Here is a 16,649-nt window from a genome sequence, read left to right as displayed (position 1 = left end):
ACAACAAAGACCAAGAGAAAAAACAGAACAAGACAGCAGAACAAGCCGATAATATTTCATCGCGTGGCTTTCGGCACGAAAACGAAAATACAGCTTACTTCTGGATAAATTCAGCCTTAGAAGCCAGCAACCGGTCCCAAATTACTTTCTGTATCCTTACAAATGTCCTGATTTCCATCTCCGAAAGATTTTGCCCCAATTTTGAGCAAATAAACATTTCGCCGGCGGCGACCGCCATTACGGTGGCTTGCATACTAAATTAGCTAACTTAACAAAATTCTCCCGAGGGGGGGGGGGATACGACAAATTTGGTGAGAATCAAAAGTAACGCCAATTTTCTGTCACGTTTTCAATCTGTGGTCACTGGAGTGACCAAAATCGATACATCGGTCGGGATAGGGTTTTTTTATGACTTGTGTGACTACTTTGCTAGCCCTTTACTCGTGGAAAACACCAATTAAATTTAATCATGACTTTTAAGAAAGAAAGCTGTCGTTAATAGTGTTATTATTGTGTCGTTGATATCGTTCATGCCCATACATATCCCGAAGAAAGTTCTAGATTAAGACCATTAAGTCATCGGAGATTTGTCAACGGCTACCACTGATGGTGCAATAATACAGTTTGTGTTGATCAAGTGATGTGATGTCTACAGTAAGAAAAGAATCATCAATGACTGCTTTGGAATGTGCACTGCGTTCCGACGGTAGTGCTAAGCGAACAGTTAAATTTTAAAAGCGCGGTTATAAGATCTAACAGATCTTCTTGTTTTTTTCGACTTCGGTGCGAGCAGACCCAAGCTTCCACTCGGCCAAATTTTGAGTCACGCAACCGGTGATGTTTACTCGCCAAAAGCTGTTGAAACAATAAATCTCATCTTTCGCGGGAATAAATTAAAAACCCAGCGCACGTCAAAAATTATATTTTTTCACCAGAAATTTAGCTCGGAACATATACATATTTATATTTGTTTGAATCGTCGATGAAATGACCTTTTCCGGATATTTTTTCCTTCGGGGTCAACCGAAACCTCAGATTACAAAATCACGCCGAACCCAAATGTTGCAAAAAAATCTCTTCAAAACCCTGACTTCGAAGCGATATAACACTTCAGCGTTAATAGCTACCACACATCGGCAGGCGGTAAATCTATTCCTTAACAATCCAGCTTTATCGTGTTAAAATTTCAGCGAAATCGAACAAAACCAGAATTAATTCGAATTTTTTTGTGACCTCACTTCCCAGACTTGTCCTAACAAAGGAAGCAACGGTCGCCCATAGCAACCGAAAGACACGAACATAACAAAGCCGACGTTTCGGCCAAAAAACTCCACAATTATCGCCTGAGAGTTTAAACTTGAATGGGAACATCTTTTTCGAACCTTTTTCAACTGATTTAGACGAAAGACTGGCCTCGGCGGGCTACAAAAACGACAAAGAGAAAAAACAGAACAAGACAGCAGAACAAGCCGATAATATTTCATCGCGTGGCTTTCGACACGAAAACGAAAATACAGCTTACTTCTGGATAAATTCAGCCTTAGAAGCCAGCAACCGGTCCCAAATTACTTTCTGTATCCTTACAAATGTCCTGATTTCCATCTCCGAAAGATTTTGCCCCAATTTTGAGCAAATAAACATTTCGCCGGCGGCGACCGCCATTACGGTGGCTTGCATACTAAATTAGCTAACTTAACAAAATTCTCCCGATGGGGGGGGATACGACAAATTTGGTGAGAATCAAAAGTAACGCCAATTTTCTGTCACGTTTTCAATCTGTGGTCACTGGAGTGACCAAAATCGATACATCGGTCGGGATAGGGTTTTTTATGACTTGTGTGACTACTTTGCTAGCCCTTTACTCGTGGAAAACACCAATTAAATTTAATCATGACTTTTAAGAAAGAAAGCTGTTGTTAATAGTGTTGTTATTGTGCCGTTCATATCGTTCATGCCCATACATATCCCGAAGAAAGTTCTAGATTAGGACCATTAAGTCATCGGAGATTTGTCAACGGCTACCACTGATGGTGCAATAATACAGTTTGTGTTGATCAAGTGATGTGATGTCTACAGTAAGAAAAGAATCATCAATGACTGCTTTGGAATGTGCACTGCGTTCCGACGGTAGTGCTAAGCGAACAGTTAAATTTTAAAAGCGCGGTTATAAGATCTAACAGATCTTCTTGTTTTATTTTTTTTTTGTCGGAGGCCAGACGCAGATCTCCACTCGGCCAACTTTGAATTACGCAACCTGTAATGTTTACTCGCCAAACCCTGTTTCTTCAGGGTCAACAGAAATCTCAGATTACAAAATCACGCCGAACCTACACGTTGCAAAAAAATCTCTTCAAAACCTGACATCGAAGCGATATAACACTTTAGCGTTAATAGCTACCACACATCGGCAGAAGGTAAATCTATTCCTTAACAATCCAGCTTTATCGTGCTAAAATTTCAGCGAAATCGAACAAAACCAGAATTAATTAGGATTTTTTATGTGACCTCACTCCCCAGACTTGACCTAACAAAGGGAGCAACGGTCGCCCATAGCAACCGAAAAACACGAACATAACAAAGCCGACGTTTCGGCCGAAAAACTCCAGAATTATCGCCTGAGAGCTTAAACTTGAATGGGAACATCTTTTTCGAACTTTTTTCAACTGATTTAGACGAAAGACTGGCCTCGGCGGGCTACAAAAATGACCAAGAGAAAAAACAGAACAAGACAGCAGAACAAACCGATAATATTTCACCGCGTGGCTTTCGGCACGAAAACGAAAGTACAGCTTACTCCTGGATAAATTCAGCCTTAGAAGCGACCAACTGGTCCCATATTACTTTCTGTATCCTTACAAATGTCCTGACTTCCATCTCCGAAAGATTTTGCCCCAATTTTGAGCAAATAAACATTTCGCCGACAGCAACCACCATTACGGTGGCTTGCATACTAAATTAGCTAACTTGACAAAATTCTCCCGAGGGGGGAGGATGTGACGAAAAGAGCTGAAAAATGGCCTGTAATTGGCTAATGATGAGATCTTCCCACTGTCCAAATTTGGTGAGAATCGAAAGTAACGCCAATTTCCTGTCACGTTTTCAATCTGTAGCCACTGGAGTGACCAAAATCGATACATCGGTCGGGATAGAGTTTCATTATTAAATTACGTGACTACTTTGCTAGCCCTTTACTCGTGGAAAACACCAATCAAATTTAATCATGTCTTTAAAAGAAAGAAAGCTGTTGTTAATAGTGTTATTATCGTGTGGTTCATACCGTTCATGACCATACATATCCCGAAGAAAGTTCTAGATTAGGACCATTACGTCATCGGAGATCTGTCAACGGCTACCACTGATGGTGCAATAATACAGTTTGTGTTGATCAAGTGATGGGATGTCTACAGTAAGAAAAGAATCATCAATGACTGCTTTGAAATGTGCACTACATTCCGACGGTAGTGCTAAGTAAACAGTTAAATATTAAAAGCGCGGTTATAAGATCTAAAAGATCTTCTTGTTTTATCTTTATTTTACACGTATCATCTGACCTTGTTGCAAAGTTGGATTTAAAAATTGTGACTAAGATAGCTATCACGATAAATGCATTGTTATGGTTCAGTTTGACCCTTGCTACAATTCTATAACTTTTTTGCTCTAGTATATGGTAGTTTAAATTAAAATGAAACAGGAATCATTTTGGATTGCAGGTTGTAGTTCTTGAGCTCTAGCGCAACCTGGAAGTTGACCACAGGAAATGACTGATTTCAGATAAGTACATCGTAATTTTGTTATTTGTTCGTCGTTTCCCCGATAAACGGTTTAATTCAGAGCAAGATTAATCAGGAAATACAATATACCACCAGAGTCCCAGAACTAACGCGTTTGTACGCAGTAAATTTTCTAAGCAAAAAGAAAGCCAGTCAGACCACTATAAAGTACATTTCTCTAGTCGGCAAGATTTCCGTATAACCCCATACATTTATTATGCATACAGTTCTTTGTTTAACTAAACAATAGAGTAAACAGTAGCGCTCCTTTGAGACTTATTTGATTTGAATGTCGCATACTTTTAGACTTAGATTTTTTTTCCAGTTTTCTATCTAAAATACGCAAAAATGGAACGATTTCTTTGAGACTTAGAATAATTTCTCGAGTTTTAGATCTAAATTACGGACATCAGATGCGAAATATCATAATTTGGGCCGCATTTACCGTATTTTTAAACTGAACGCAGGCTTAAAACTGCTTAAAATAATAGCGATTTAGACCTGTTCGCTAGTTTAAAAAAGCTTAAAAATACTGCTTTAGGCCTAAGCAAAACCGGCTCCTTGCGGTTAGCGATAATCTGTTGAGCGGGTTAGCCACTATTATACTAATTTTGTAAATGTAAACAAAGTGAAATAAAAATTATAGCTTACCTGTCGCGTCTCTCGGCGTTTTTTTTCTCTTGATTTCCTTCCTCAAGTCCAGACCCATGCAATGAAGCTGTGTATTTTGTTTCTTTCCTCCATGAAGTGGCGATCAGATCACGAACAGTGCATACAGTGTTACAAGGAACAATTTACGCATCTTTGTGCACTTCGTACAAGTCGGCGATATGCTTGATAATGTTTCCAAAAGGATCATCTCCATAGTGCTTACGCCACATCCATTCCTGTAGGTAGCTTTCAAAGAGATCTTTGGATGTTCCTGTACGAGGCATACTTCGTTTGACTCCCCACCATGTATTTTCAATGCGCTGGGTGTGCGCACCTGTGTCTGGGTCTACGAAGTTTAGGCTGTGGTTAACTGTGAGATGACTATAGCCCTCGTCTTTTAGGCAATCGTAAGCTTTCCACATGTCGCTCATCACGCGTGTCCCCGGCAATATGTGGGCGCGTATGATGGGTAAGAGTGTGTCTTTATCTCTTTGCGCTACCGGAACAAGAAAGCAGGCCTTGGTCTCGCGGCAGATGCCGCCAAAGACCCACTGTCCTTCGATGTAGCGACCGCGGTTGTACTTCGTTTTGCCAAACTTGGACTCGTCAATCTCCACAGTCTTACCTGGTCCGCCTATTTGCCCCGCATGATGATTCATGATTCTGTCGGCACAAACCTCTCGGCAATAGTTATACCAATCTATCACCGTTTCTGTTGACGTGGTTTCGTCATCTAGTGAGGTCTCGTGCACTGCTTGAGTAATAGTAAATTTGTGCGCCCAAGCGTACGTTAGGGCTAATACTTTTTCAATGGACAGCCTGCTTCCAGAAAACCATGAGTTCTGGCGCATTGATGCCATGCCATTGCATTTTCTTCTCGAACATCGCCATTCGAACCCATCTCGCGATGAAGCTCGTCGTGTCCACGTCAATGTATTGCTACAATTTTCCCGTGGACACATAACTGACGACGCGAGCAGGTTGTGTTCCTTGCACCACTGTATGCACTGATCGTGATCCGCCAAAATTTTGCACAATTTTAAAAAGTTTAGAGTAGACATGTGAACTGTAACGTAGACGGTGAACTGTAAATTACAAGAGAGTAGAGGCAACAGGGAGAAAGAAATAAATCATTCCCTTTATATTCACCAGGGAGCTAGTGATAAAAACATGCGATGCGTGTTTTCGTGCAGCGTGAAACATGCTTTAAACAGAGGAATAATTCAATTGTAATGTAAATTTTTGGCAATGTGAACGAGTGAAGTAATATAAAAATGATTTTTCGAGTGCAAATTCTCAGCTGAACCTCGTAGTGTAGTGGTGTGGAAGAGAGACTGGTAAGCGAGAGGTATGCGAAAGGTAAGTGGTTCGAGACCTGCAGGGGTACAAGGTAAAAAAAGGAAAAAAATTTGCGCAAGGAGCCTGGAGAATATGGAGAAGAACAAGAGAGAAGAATGGAGCTAGGGGAAGAAGAGAATCAGCGAAAAGACAGCGCGGAAAAGCGCGCAATGAAATCCTCTTTTATTCATACAGTAAGTAGTAATTATCAATGTATATATTCAATACCCTCGGGAATTCCTATTGTCTTCAAAAACAATAGAGCGCATACATAATTAATAATTCTGCATGCATAATAAATGTATGGGGTTATACGGAAATCTTGCCCTCTAGTCTCTTGATTTCAGGCTAGCGAATACAATGTAATATGCCTGAAAATAGCAAAATTGTACAATTGCAAGACTGTACTATTGAATAAAAGGAGAATTACTTCTTTTATTGACATCTCCTCTTTTTTCCAAGGATGAACACAGAGTGCATTGAACTCGGAAAAAGCAGCCATTTTGGATTGTAGTGTTTTATCCTTTGATGCAAGCGGACGACATCTGAACAGGTAAGCTCGTTATAATTTTCTTATCTAGCCTCTTCTGTCTTACCGGTATATCATTTACAGTCTCAGTCCAAAAAAGAAAATAATTAATTTTCTTTTATCATGTTGAGTACATCCTGAGGGAAATAACCAAATGAACTGTCTTCATGTAGCAAAAAATAATAATTTTATACTGCTGTGTGCGTTCAAACGCTGCCTGAATAGCTTTTGTGCTTTAAATGTCTCTGTAAACCGCTGGCTCTACATTGTTTATGACCAAATTCCTAAACCTAACGCAATTTAAGTCAGTATATCAAAGCTTCCTCTTTTCTTTTTCATGCAGGTTTTGAAAAAGATATGCTGAGAGAAAACAAGTCCATATTGTACGACAGTGCGTGGCTCTAATGTTCTTTGGTACACAATAAGTATTGCAAACATCTATGTTTAGATAGACCAGATATTATCTTCGCAGTTTTCTATTCATTAACTGAGAAATGTTGTCTAAATGTACCACCAAAAGCTCAGCAGTAACGTTCATAAAATATTTTTTGCCGGTGCTAGAAATTTATCTGCAACTTGCCTCTCTTGGTTTCTGGCAAATTTATGAAACAAAGGACTGAAAATTTCCAATGCAAGAAAAGCAACTTCGTTAGCTCTTGGACTCGGTGGTTTCCATCAGTAGTTCACTGCTAGCTAATGGATGGAAACGCTTTTTCTCCACAATAATTCCAGCACCTCAAATTTTCCGTTTTTTCGGTTTCAGTCCAAAGTTAATAAAATCTCCTTCGATGTCAATACATTTCAAAGTGTCTTACAGAGAAAATCTTTAAATATTTTAATGACGTCCTCGGCAGAACCAGGAAGTTTGTTTGAGATTTTCCAGCCAACAAAAATTTAGTGTTTTCTTAAATAATTATACCAAACAGCATTGATACCTTCCTTAAGAAGTCACCGCAGAATTGTCTGCTATTAAATTTATAAACAAGACTCGAATTTGTTAATGAAAAAAACGGTTTCTGTTTAATCTTTTTTTTTTGCTAGGTGAACTCGGACACTGAAGAGAAAGTGTGGCCATTTTGGATTGCAGTGTGTGATTCTTGGACGCTGGTGCACTATGGCTTATTGGAGAAATCTTAATTCAGATAAGTTCACCTTTTCCTTATTTTACTTGAATTTGTCGTTGACCACCTTAATAACTGTGTTATTCTAAGTATCCTATAGAGAAGTCTAATCGGCAGTAGTGAAAGATGAAATTTTGATCCTGGGGTGAGCGTGTGGCAAAGAATTGAACATCTCAGTCCATGACGGGATTCGAACCCATAAACTCTCAGATACGCTCAGATGCATGGGCAATGAGGAATTGTTCCCGATGTCCGAATTCTTAAAAGTAACTCGATTGTAAGAGATTTGTTCATCAATTCAATAAATTAGTCCTCTAGAAAAGCACTGTAAAAGTGTATTTAGAGGCAAATATTCGAAATTAACACAACTGGAGATCCGATAATCGTTGAAAAGTAATTTGATTTGTTGTATTTTGGTCTTTTTTATCACCAGGTTGAATGCAACATCGTTTCAATAGAAAGTATAACCATGCTGGATCAAAGTGTGTAAGCTCTCGAAGCCTGGCTCAAATTGACAGCCATTGAAAACACCTTTTTTCAGGTAGGTCGTTTTCTTCTCTGTTTACCATTGAACGGTTTCAGTCCAAAGAGTGATCAGAGTCTGACCATATCAATGCCTTCCTGACCCTTGTTAAGTATCTCAGTTGGAGAGAAAATATCGGAATCAGGATATATTGTAACTAGTAACAAGGATTTTACTTGAAGATTAGAGACTTGTCCAGTGACATAATGGAACCAAAGTTAACAGAATAAAACAACATGCTGGTGTTAATTATTATAACTTTCGTAAGAACATTGTGAAAACAGTAAGTGTTAAGTGATACAATCAATATTAACCAGCTATTTTGTTGATTTTTCCTTTCTTTCTAGGTTGAATGCCCTATTAAAGAAATATGTAGTCATTTTGGATTGCAATGTACTGGCTCTTGGACCCTGGCCTGGAAATATCTTACTTCAGATAAGTCGTTTTCTTGTTTCTCTAGTCGTTTACCGTTAACGGTTTCAGTCCAAGAGTGATCAAAATATAATCTCATCGTACCTCGCTGCGTTGTCAAGTATGTTACAAAGAAAATGTTACCAAATTCGTAGAACTAACAAAAAAAAATGTATGAAAATCAATTGGGAAAATTAATATTTTGAGTTTGAGACTGAAGTGAAAGGTTGAACATCGCAATTTATTGTTTTAAGGGACAACTTGAAACGGCCGAATATTCTCCGCAATGCAAAATTGAAGCGCTTTTTCCTGACATTTTGAATTCAAATTTTACAGAATAAAAACGTGGTGGTTGTACTAGTAATTGTTACAAATTTATTTTGGTATAAACATTGTGAAAAACAAAGATTCTAAAGTAGCATTTCAGCTTACTCTCGGCTTGGCTTTGCGAACGAAGATTTAAGGAAGTGATCCACTTATGCTGCAGACAGAGAACCATGTACGACAATTCACGAGAACAATTCCAGTTTAATAGTACAATGATAATTTGCAGTGCGAACAATGCTTTCCTTATGCGAGGCCGCAAATAAACTTTAAAGGCGATTCATTTAGAGGAGGAATTGCTCAAAATCAAACTTGTTTTAAAATAGTATTGTCAGGCATTCAAGAACGAACAGCAACTTAATTCATAACGACTGATAGAGTTCATGACTTTATCGGCATGACAATTCTAATTGCGCTTTGGTAAACACGATCATTTTTTGGTCATCAATGTTTGAAGCTTGACGAAAATCTATATAAAGATGCACTACATTTTCGTCTGTATAACTGATATAAGTATAATGTTAAACATGTAGGTGAATGAAAAAATATCATCGCCTAGGGCAAATTAGTGTCTTGCTACACCATTTAATATGGAAAATTAACGTTTAGAACAGAGTAAACAGAATTAATTTTTCAGGTGGCTGAAAATATTTACGAGCGTTGTTTGGTTTCGATACATACTGGCATGTGTCCGGGCACAAGTGCGCTCAAGCCTTGAGAGAAATGTCATGTTTTCGATGTAGCGATGTTTCACTGACATGGATGTCAAAGTGTAGTTTGAGTATTTTCTTTTTCTCAAGAAAACAACAGTTTGTTGCATGTGAATAAAGTTTTTGTGTCAGTATTCAAACAAACAACAAACAAATAACATTCCAGCTAGAATAAATATGTGACGCTAGTCTCGTAGGGTAGCTGAAATGATAATGAATGAAGTAATGGTCGATACATTTTAAAACGAACAGCAAAAAAAAAATGGACCCTGAGAAAAATAGATAAATAAAACAAGTACGCAGGTCAAAAGGTGTCAAAACTACTGTTTACACATATGAAATGTAATAATGAAATGGAAAATAGATAAAATAGAATCGAAAACTTTAGAAAGCTTTGAATTTACATAGTACGTTAATTGCTGCACGCGCAGTTTCCCGATTCCTTGGAATGTCGTTTTCCGTAAAAAATAAACAATCTTCAATCTAAGCAGGAGCGCTAACCGGGGACGGACACCGTAAGTCTCGGGATCGGCGTGCACCTAATGATATGGGGCACTTTTGCTATTTTTGGAACAAATGACCACCACACTGACGACATACATCCGCGCGGATCCACGCACATGTCGTGGGTTCTCGCGTGGATGTTGTCTAAAGAATAAAGTTTATGTAAGAAATCTTTCTACTCTGGTATCGAGGTAATTTGTGAATTTCTCAAACAGTGCTTAATCATAACCAAAACCTGTTTTTGATAGTTTCTTATTATTTCCGCTGGTTTTGCAAGGTTGCAAAAGTTTTTGGAAGGAAAGTCTGACGCGTACAAGTAGCTCCAGGGCGTGCACTTTAAAGTCCGAGTCGATGTTTTCAATTGTAGCTAATTGTAAACAAATCTTGACAAAGATTTCTTTCGTTATCTTTTGTGCTGAGATTCTGCAACAATTTTCACCAACGCCAAAAGGCTACTATCATGTGTGTTTCTTCAATGTAGTGAAATTTTACACAGCTGCGAAAATAAAATAGACAAGGAGTTTTGATAACTCAGCCAACAAAATCGAAATCGTTATTCGAGTTGATTAAAGTAAGCGTCATCGTAACTTTGCTGATTATTCCTGCTGTATTCACATATTTTCAGCTGAGCAGTTTAATATGTTCTCAAACATTTATCAACCTTGAACATATTTAAAAACTAGAGATATTATTGCGGAAGTCCAATTTGTCATGTTTACTGACTGTGCAAAACACGCATCGGCGGGCGCTCTTATTCATCGACAACAGACAATTTATTGAATTTTTACACAAACAGAGCCTAGCCGTATCTACAGACGTAAACTTACTGGGCCTTGATGAAATATCAAGCGTTGCTTACAATTCAGGCGAAATGCAAACTTGCAATTTATTACTACTTTTCGGTGGCGATAGACTCGCGAAATCCCCGCAAGCGTGTGGCAAGAGGAGGGAAACTTTGAAGTCCTAAAACGCTGCAATATCCAAATTTTTCCAACTAGTTTTTTGCTGTGTTACGGAAAAGCTGTTAATCTTCAGCATATGTGAAATTTAGAGTGGTGTAATGTGGAACTCTTGTAAAAGAAGCAGCGGAACACAACTTGGTCTGAGTGATATAAAACGGGACACCTAAATTCCACACTGCCTCACTTCAGTCGAATTGGAGCAGCTTACGACGAAAATACTTAAGCAAAATTCCAACAGACATAAACGTATTGAGTTGTGGGCCAAAAGCATAAAACATGTCGGGAATTTCGGAAGCCATTTCCCCGCGCTACAACTGCAAAAATCCTCGCAGCATGTACGCGCGCTTTCTGCACACGATGGCGCAATTATATTTGTTCTGAAAATAGAAATTGAAATTGTCCCATATCATAGGGACAGCCCCAATACTAGAAATGGCGCGTGCTTACGGTCTCCGTTCCCGTTTATGGCTCCTGATGTAGCCTCATTTTAGCAACTCAGTGTATAATTTTCACATCGATTCGACATACGGAAGATTAGTACAAAGTTATTGCATTGGAAAACGCAACCTTATTATCAGAAGTTTGAAACTAATCTCACTTAGTGCAGGAACCGTGATTTTACAAGAAGTATTTACAAGCAGTATTGCAGAGGAAAGGTTTCAAGACATAATTATCATTAAGGTTTAATTTTTGCTTTGGAACTTTTTAACAAACCTTTTGAATTTTAATCATATTCGTCTATCCTTTTCATCTTTTATATGGAGTTCTTAAAAATGAAACAAATTTTAGAACATGCAAAGGGTGAAGGTTAACTGAGAGTGCCTCTTTCCATGTTCATCAAATTATAAATGCGTTATAGTAATAAAACATATATGCAGTATGTGGTGATTAATAATCTTGGAATGTTAATTTCCGTGCAATAACTTCTCAGGTAAAAATGATATCGTGCTTTTGAAAAGGACTTCCATCTTGGATTTCAAAATTTTGCAAATATGTCAAAAAGTTTGAAAATACTAAAATATATGGCGATTTTTTTTTTCAATTAAGACTTTGTAAAAAGCAAAAAAATCTCTAAAACATAGACTTGAGATTAGAAAAGTACCCAAAATTCATAAAACACCTTTGAGTGTGCTTGTTTGCCACAGGAACGTCAAGAAAAGCAATGAACTAATTGACACAACAAAACGTTCCCTGATTGTTTTAACAAGGAGTTACCAAGTTTAGTTATTTATATCGACCTGCGTCATTTTCCATTGTTTTCACTTTATCAAGATACTGGAAAGAGCATTGACCTAAATCCTGTTTCGAGACGCATTGGCAATAATTAAAGTGAGATAAGAAAGTACTCAAACACAATACATTTGAACATAGTTAATAGAGGGATATGGTTATGAATCATGGCAAATTTCTTTGTTGTATGTTTTTGTTGGCTATTTGCGGGGGGGGAGGGGTTGACCCTGCACAAAATCTGGAAAAATACAAAAAGTGGTTATGTGTGCTCATACGACTAACCAATAGAAACATTGCGATTACGTAATTCATGCACAGTCTAGGAGCATAAAACAAAAAGATGTACAGAGTCAAAGACCTTCCAACATAACTCTTAGCCTTTTTGTTTGCTTTTTTGATGTTTGCTGTGATTCTTAACCATTCCCTCTATTAACTATGATTTGAACAAATACAATTGTCTTAAGGATATGCTTGAAATTGTATCGATGACCTATAAGAAACTGGAACCGAGAATCAAACACGTGACCGTGAGGAAATTTAGTCGTGGACATGTTAACAGGTCGTTAATAATTTGCAGCAGGAAATTATTTCACATCATTGCTGATAAAGGCTGTATTTTTACCCCGCATTTGTAAGTCTATTTCTTAGCTGGTCGGTAATAGCAGATCGAGTTTTGATGTTGTTTCCGAAGCAATATTTGTTTTTTAACTCCTTGGCAGGCAAGTGTACTATGGTTTCTGATAGTTAAATAAGCGACGCTTTGGTAAGCAGTGAAAACACAGGGTCAATTTGCAAGGACCGACGTAACCTAATAAAAATAGAAGTACCGGATCCTGTCCCTGTAAAGGATGTAATTGAAGTTGGTGATGTCGGACTACTGACAAAAACACTAGGCTGATAAAAAGGTTTGAGAACGACATAATCAATTCATATATTTCGAAAAGCTTAAAAAAAAAACGCGCAGTGCCTTGAAAAGATTGCAGAGGCTTTGTTTTTTATTTTTCGGTTTTATGTTCTTTTATCAATAATATCAATACTTTTGAAGCATGAATCCGTGGTACCCTATTAAAAGTTAAAGGGACACAGGCAGCTGGAGCACATGCACATTAGATACCATTTGATTTCATAGTTAATTTGCATATCACAGAGACACGATCCATACTGTTTTTAACCAAATATGATACAAAAACTGTCATAGGATGAGCAAAAGCCCACTCAAAAACAGGTTTTTCAGTAAACGATTGAAAATCAAGCAAAACACTGCGAAGATTGAAGCGGATTTATAGATGTACTCGACTAGTATCTTTGATTTCAGGTTAAACTGAACTTTTTCAAAGTGAGAAAACTAGTGTCCAGGTCAGCGCGGTCCCAAAGCCGACTGTGTCCCTTTAAGGATACCAAAAACATAAAAAAACCATTTTTAACAATAGGTGCTGTTTTCTGTAAGCGATAATCCAACCAAGTATTAACACAGCGGAGCAGAGCTTAAGTTTTGTATCACTCGACTTCAGTTTGCTGAAATATTGAGCCACGGCTCATCCAAGGATGCGAATAAGACAAGTGGAAATGAATATGTCAGTTTCTTTCTTAAGATTTGTTAACTGCAGTTCAGAAAACTTGAAAAAAGACATTAAAGGCAAGTCATTTCTTCCCTACTGGTTCAGATCAAGGCAGAGCGTGTTGTTGATCATAAGTAAGGAAACAAGGTCGTGTCTTTTTCTTATTAATAAAGTTATTGTTGTTGTTGTTGTTGTTGTTGTTGTTGTTGTCAACATGCCAGCAGAAGTAAACAGTTGCTGCAAAGTTAAAGTTTTCTAGGTCCAAATATGTTCTAACCAAAGAATTCACAAAATCAATCAGTCTTCATAATGATTTCATGAAAACATTTTATTGTGATCACTCTTGATCATTATGTAAGAATTAATAACCAACAGTTATTGTGCTTGACAACGGTACAGTAATCTGTTTATCATTAGTACATATCTACCGGATTATACTAATGCAATGCTGCATTCTGATTGGCTAAGGTATATCTTGTACGATCACCATTACTATTCAGTGGTTGAAGATTGTCTGCAAAATAGGGACATTTTTTCTCGTCTCACCGAAGTTTCGGAAGAGGATTTAGAAATATTGAATGGAAAATCAAATTCTCCAGAAGGCTGAAATAAGGCCATTTGCTGTCACAGCACTGGAAATTTTAGAAAAAAACTGATAATCGCTCGGACAAAGCTGAAAGATGGACTCAAAAGACAATTCATTCTGCGCTCGATAACACTATGTTACGTTTTAAAGTGTAGAGATTTAATTGGCAATCATTTAGTAAGAGTTCTATATTTAAACAACTAACTTATTTTGTTTAGTATTTGTTTATTTTTTTCTGATGCCAAAAGCTAGCGTTACCTTATGAACATTTCATTATATATGTAAGCACCGTAAGTTTTATTTGGAAAGAAAATATAGAACAAGTAGGAGAGTATCTCGGCAGCACCCTCACTCCGACAGTTCATCGCGTAATAATACACGTTGATTCTGCGTGACACATTCTAATGAACTGTTAATATTTGATTCGATCAACAGGTAGCCTGAGGAATAGTAAAGAAAGTGAACAATGATACACCACAGCGAATAACTGGCTAAAAGACAAATGCAGAAACACTTTCAAATAAACTCTCTTTGAGCTTGGAAATAAACTTTATGAAAAGCACCTGTACTCCGTTGATCGTAGATCTGTCGATCCTCATAGTAAGTTACGATGGAATAGATGATTAACAAATGAAGCGGACGTGAATATGTATAATATCAAGTCTGTATGAGGGAAGAATAAACATATAGAGATTTTCGCAAATAACGGAAGTAAACTTAGCTGATGTAAGGAAGGTGCAAAGAGCAAATTAAAGACTAGACTCCAATAAGCTCTTATACCTTCCTGTGATAAAATATTATTTAGAAAATAACTAGAAAAAATATGCCGCAGAACCAGAAAGGTGACTGCGGTTAAACCTGTGTCGTTGTCCTTTACTTTGCATTTAAATTCAGTTTAATCCAATGAACATTGCTTATTCCCAAAGCAGAGGGCAATGCCAGAAAAAATCGTCAGATAATCAAAAAATCGTGAGATACCCCTACACGAGCCATTGTGCACAGTAGTTTATCTTCGGCCAAAATTCCCCCACCATCTTACTAGGGAAGATTGTTTGAAGAGTCTCGATTCCTGTCCCCCAAAACCTCCACTCCCCTGAATGAAACATTCGCGAAGGAGGATTAAATCTCGTCCATAATCCTTTACTTTCGTAGAGAGAATATTTGGAGAGGAAGTTTAACTCTCATCTATAATCCTCCACTCGTCCTTTAAAGTTCAAAAAAGGGTTGTAATATGAGTTAGACTTCCTCCAAAAGTACTTTTCTCTGAGAGGGTCAAAGGTTAAGAAGTAGCAGTAAGACTAAACTACACTGTGTCGCCACTATGGGCATAAATAAGCATTCTGGTCTTATAACCATTTCCTAAACCTTGACCATCTTAAAGAAAATTACTTTGGGAGGAAGTTTTACTCAAAATGTAACCACTTTTGACTTTTAGGGAAAGATTCAGAGATTATGGTTAAGACTTACACTTCCCTCCAAATCTCCTTCCTAGGAAAGTAGGGGAGTATGGAAGAAATTTATTCCTCACACGCAACTGTTTCATTCAGGGGAGTGGAGGTTTGAGGAACAGAAATTAATGCTCTTTGAGCAATATTCTGCGGTAAGATAGTGGGGAGTTCTGGCCAAAAGATAAACCACTGTGCCCAAAACATCGTGTAGGGGTATCTGTCACTAACGATTTTCTTCAGGCATTGCAATCCGCTTTGGAAATAAAAAATGTACCTTGGATTCAACTAAATTTAAATGCAAAGTAATTCTCCTTCAAAGCCAGGCAAAGGATAATCACTAATAATAAAAACATTTGCACCTTGTTTATTACGATTTCTAAAGTCATTAACTAAATTGAATATATGAATAAATTAACCATGGGAAGAGTCATCTTGCTCCCTACCACCTCCTCTGGGGAGGAGGAAGGAGGGAAAAAGAGTCATCTTGCTCCCTACCACCTCCTCTGGGGAGGAGGAAGGAGGGAAAAAGAGTCATCTTGCTCCCTACCACCTCCTCTGGGGAGGAGGAAGGAGGGAAAAAGAGTCATCTTGCTCCCTACCACCTCCTCTGGGGAGGAGGAAGGAGGGAAAAAGAGTCATCTTGCTCCCTACCACCTCCTCTGGGGAGGAGGAAGGAGGGAAAAAGAGTCATCTTGCTCCCTACCACCTCCTCTGGGGAGGAGGAAGGAGGGAAAAAGAGTCATCTTGCTCCCTACCACCTCCTCTGGGGAGGAGGAAGGAGGGAAAAAGAGTCATCTTGCTCCCTACCACCTCCTCTGGGGAGGAGGAAGGAGGGAAAAAGAGTCATCTTGCTCCCTACCACCTCCTCTGGGGAGGAGGAAGGAGGGAAAAAGAGTCATCTTGCTCCCTACCACCTCCTCTGGGGAGGAGGAAGGAGGGAAAAAGAGTCATCTTGCTCCCTACCACCTCCTCTGGGGAGGAGG

At 38.3% G+C, this 16,649-nt stretch overlaps 1 protein-coding gene and 1 long non-coding RNA gene across 2 annotated transcripts; one reads left to right on the top strand and one right to left on the bottom strand.

Annotated features, from left to right (window-relative positions):
- Positions 1–4,347: 4,347 nt before the first annotated feature.
- On the bottom strand, positions 4,348–5,500 carry LOC149097972 (uncharacterized). The gene has a single exon (XM_089278575.1). It carries the CDS (start codon positions 5,480–5,482, stop codon positions 4,565–4,567), a length of 918 nt encoding a protein of 305 aa, XP_089134701.1. The 5' UTR covers positions 5,483–5,500; the 3' UTR covers positions 4,348–4,564.
- Positions 5,501–7,137: 1,637 nt separating this feature from the next.
- Positions 7,138–14,993, top strand: LOC149097971 (uncharacterized). Its single transcript, XR_016203836.1, has 3 exons — positions 7,138–7,950; positions 8,280–8,464; positions 14,654–14,993. It is a non-coding gene; the product is annotated as an uncharacterized LOC149097971 (long non-coding RNA).
- Positions 14,994–16,649: the final 1,656 nt, after the last annotated feature.

The sequence above is a fragment of the Orbicella faveolata genome, unplaced genomic scaffold (assembly GCF_042242905.1).
Source record: "Orbicella faveolata isolate gen_17 unplaced genomic scaffold, um_ofav_v1 contig_46, whole genome shotgun sequence".
Taxonomy (NCBI): Eukaryota; Metazoa; Cnidaria; class Anthozoa; order Scleractinia; family Merulinidae; genus Orbicella; species Orbicella faveolata.
The sequence above is the reverse complement of the archived record's forward strand: the minus strand, read 5'-3'. Positions and strand labels throughout refer to the sequence as shown.

Excerpts from the sequence above, each read along its gene's own strand:
- LOC149097972 (XM_089278575.1), bottom strand. The coding sequence starts at position 5,482 with ATGTCTACTCTAAACTTTTTAAAATTGTGCAAAATTTTGGCGGATCAC.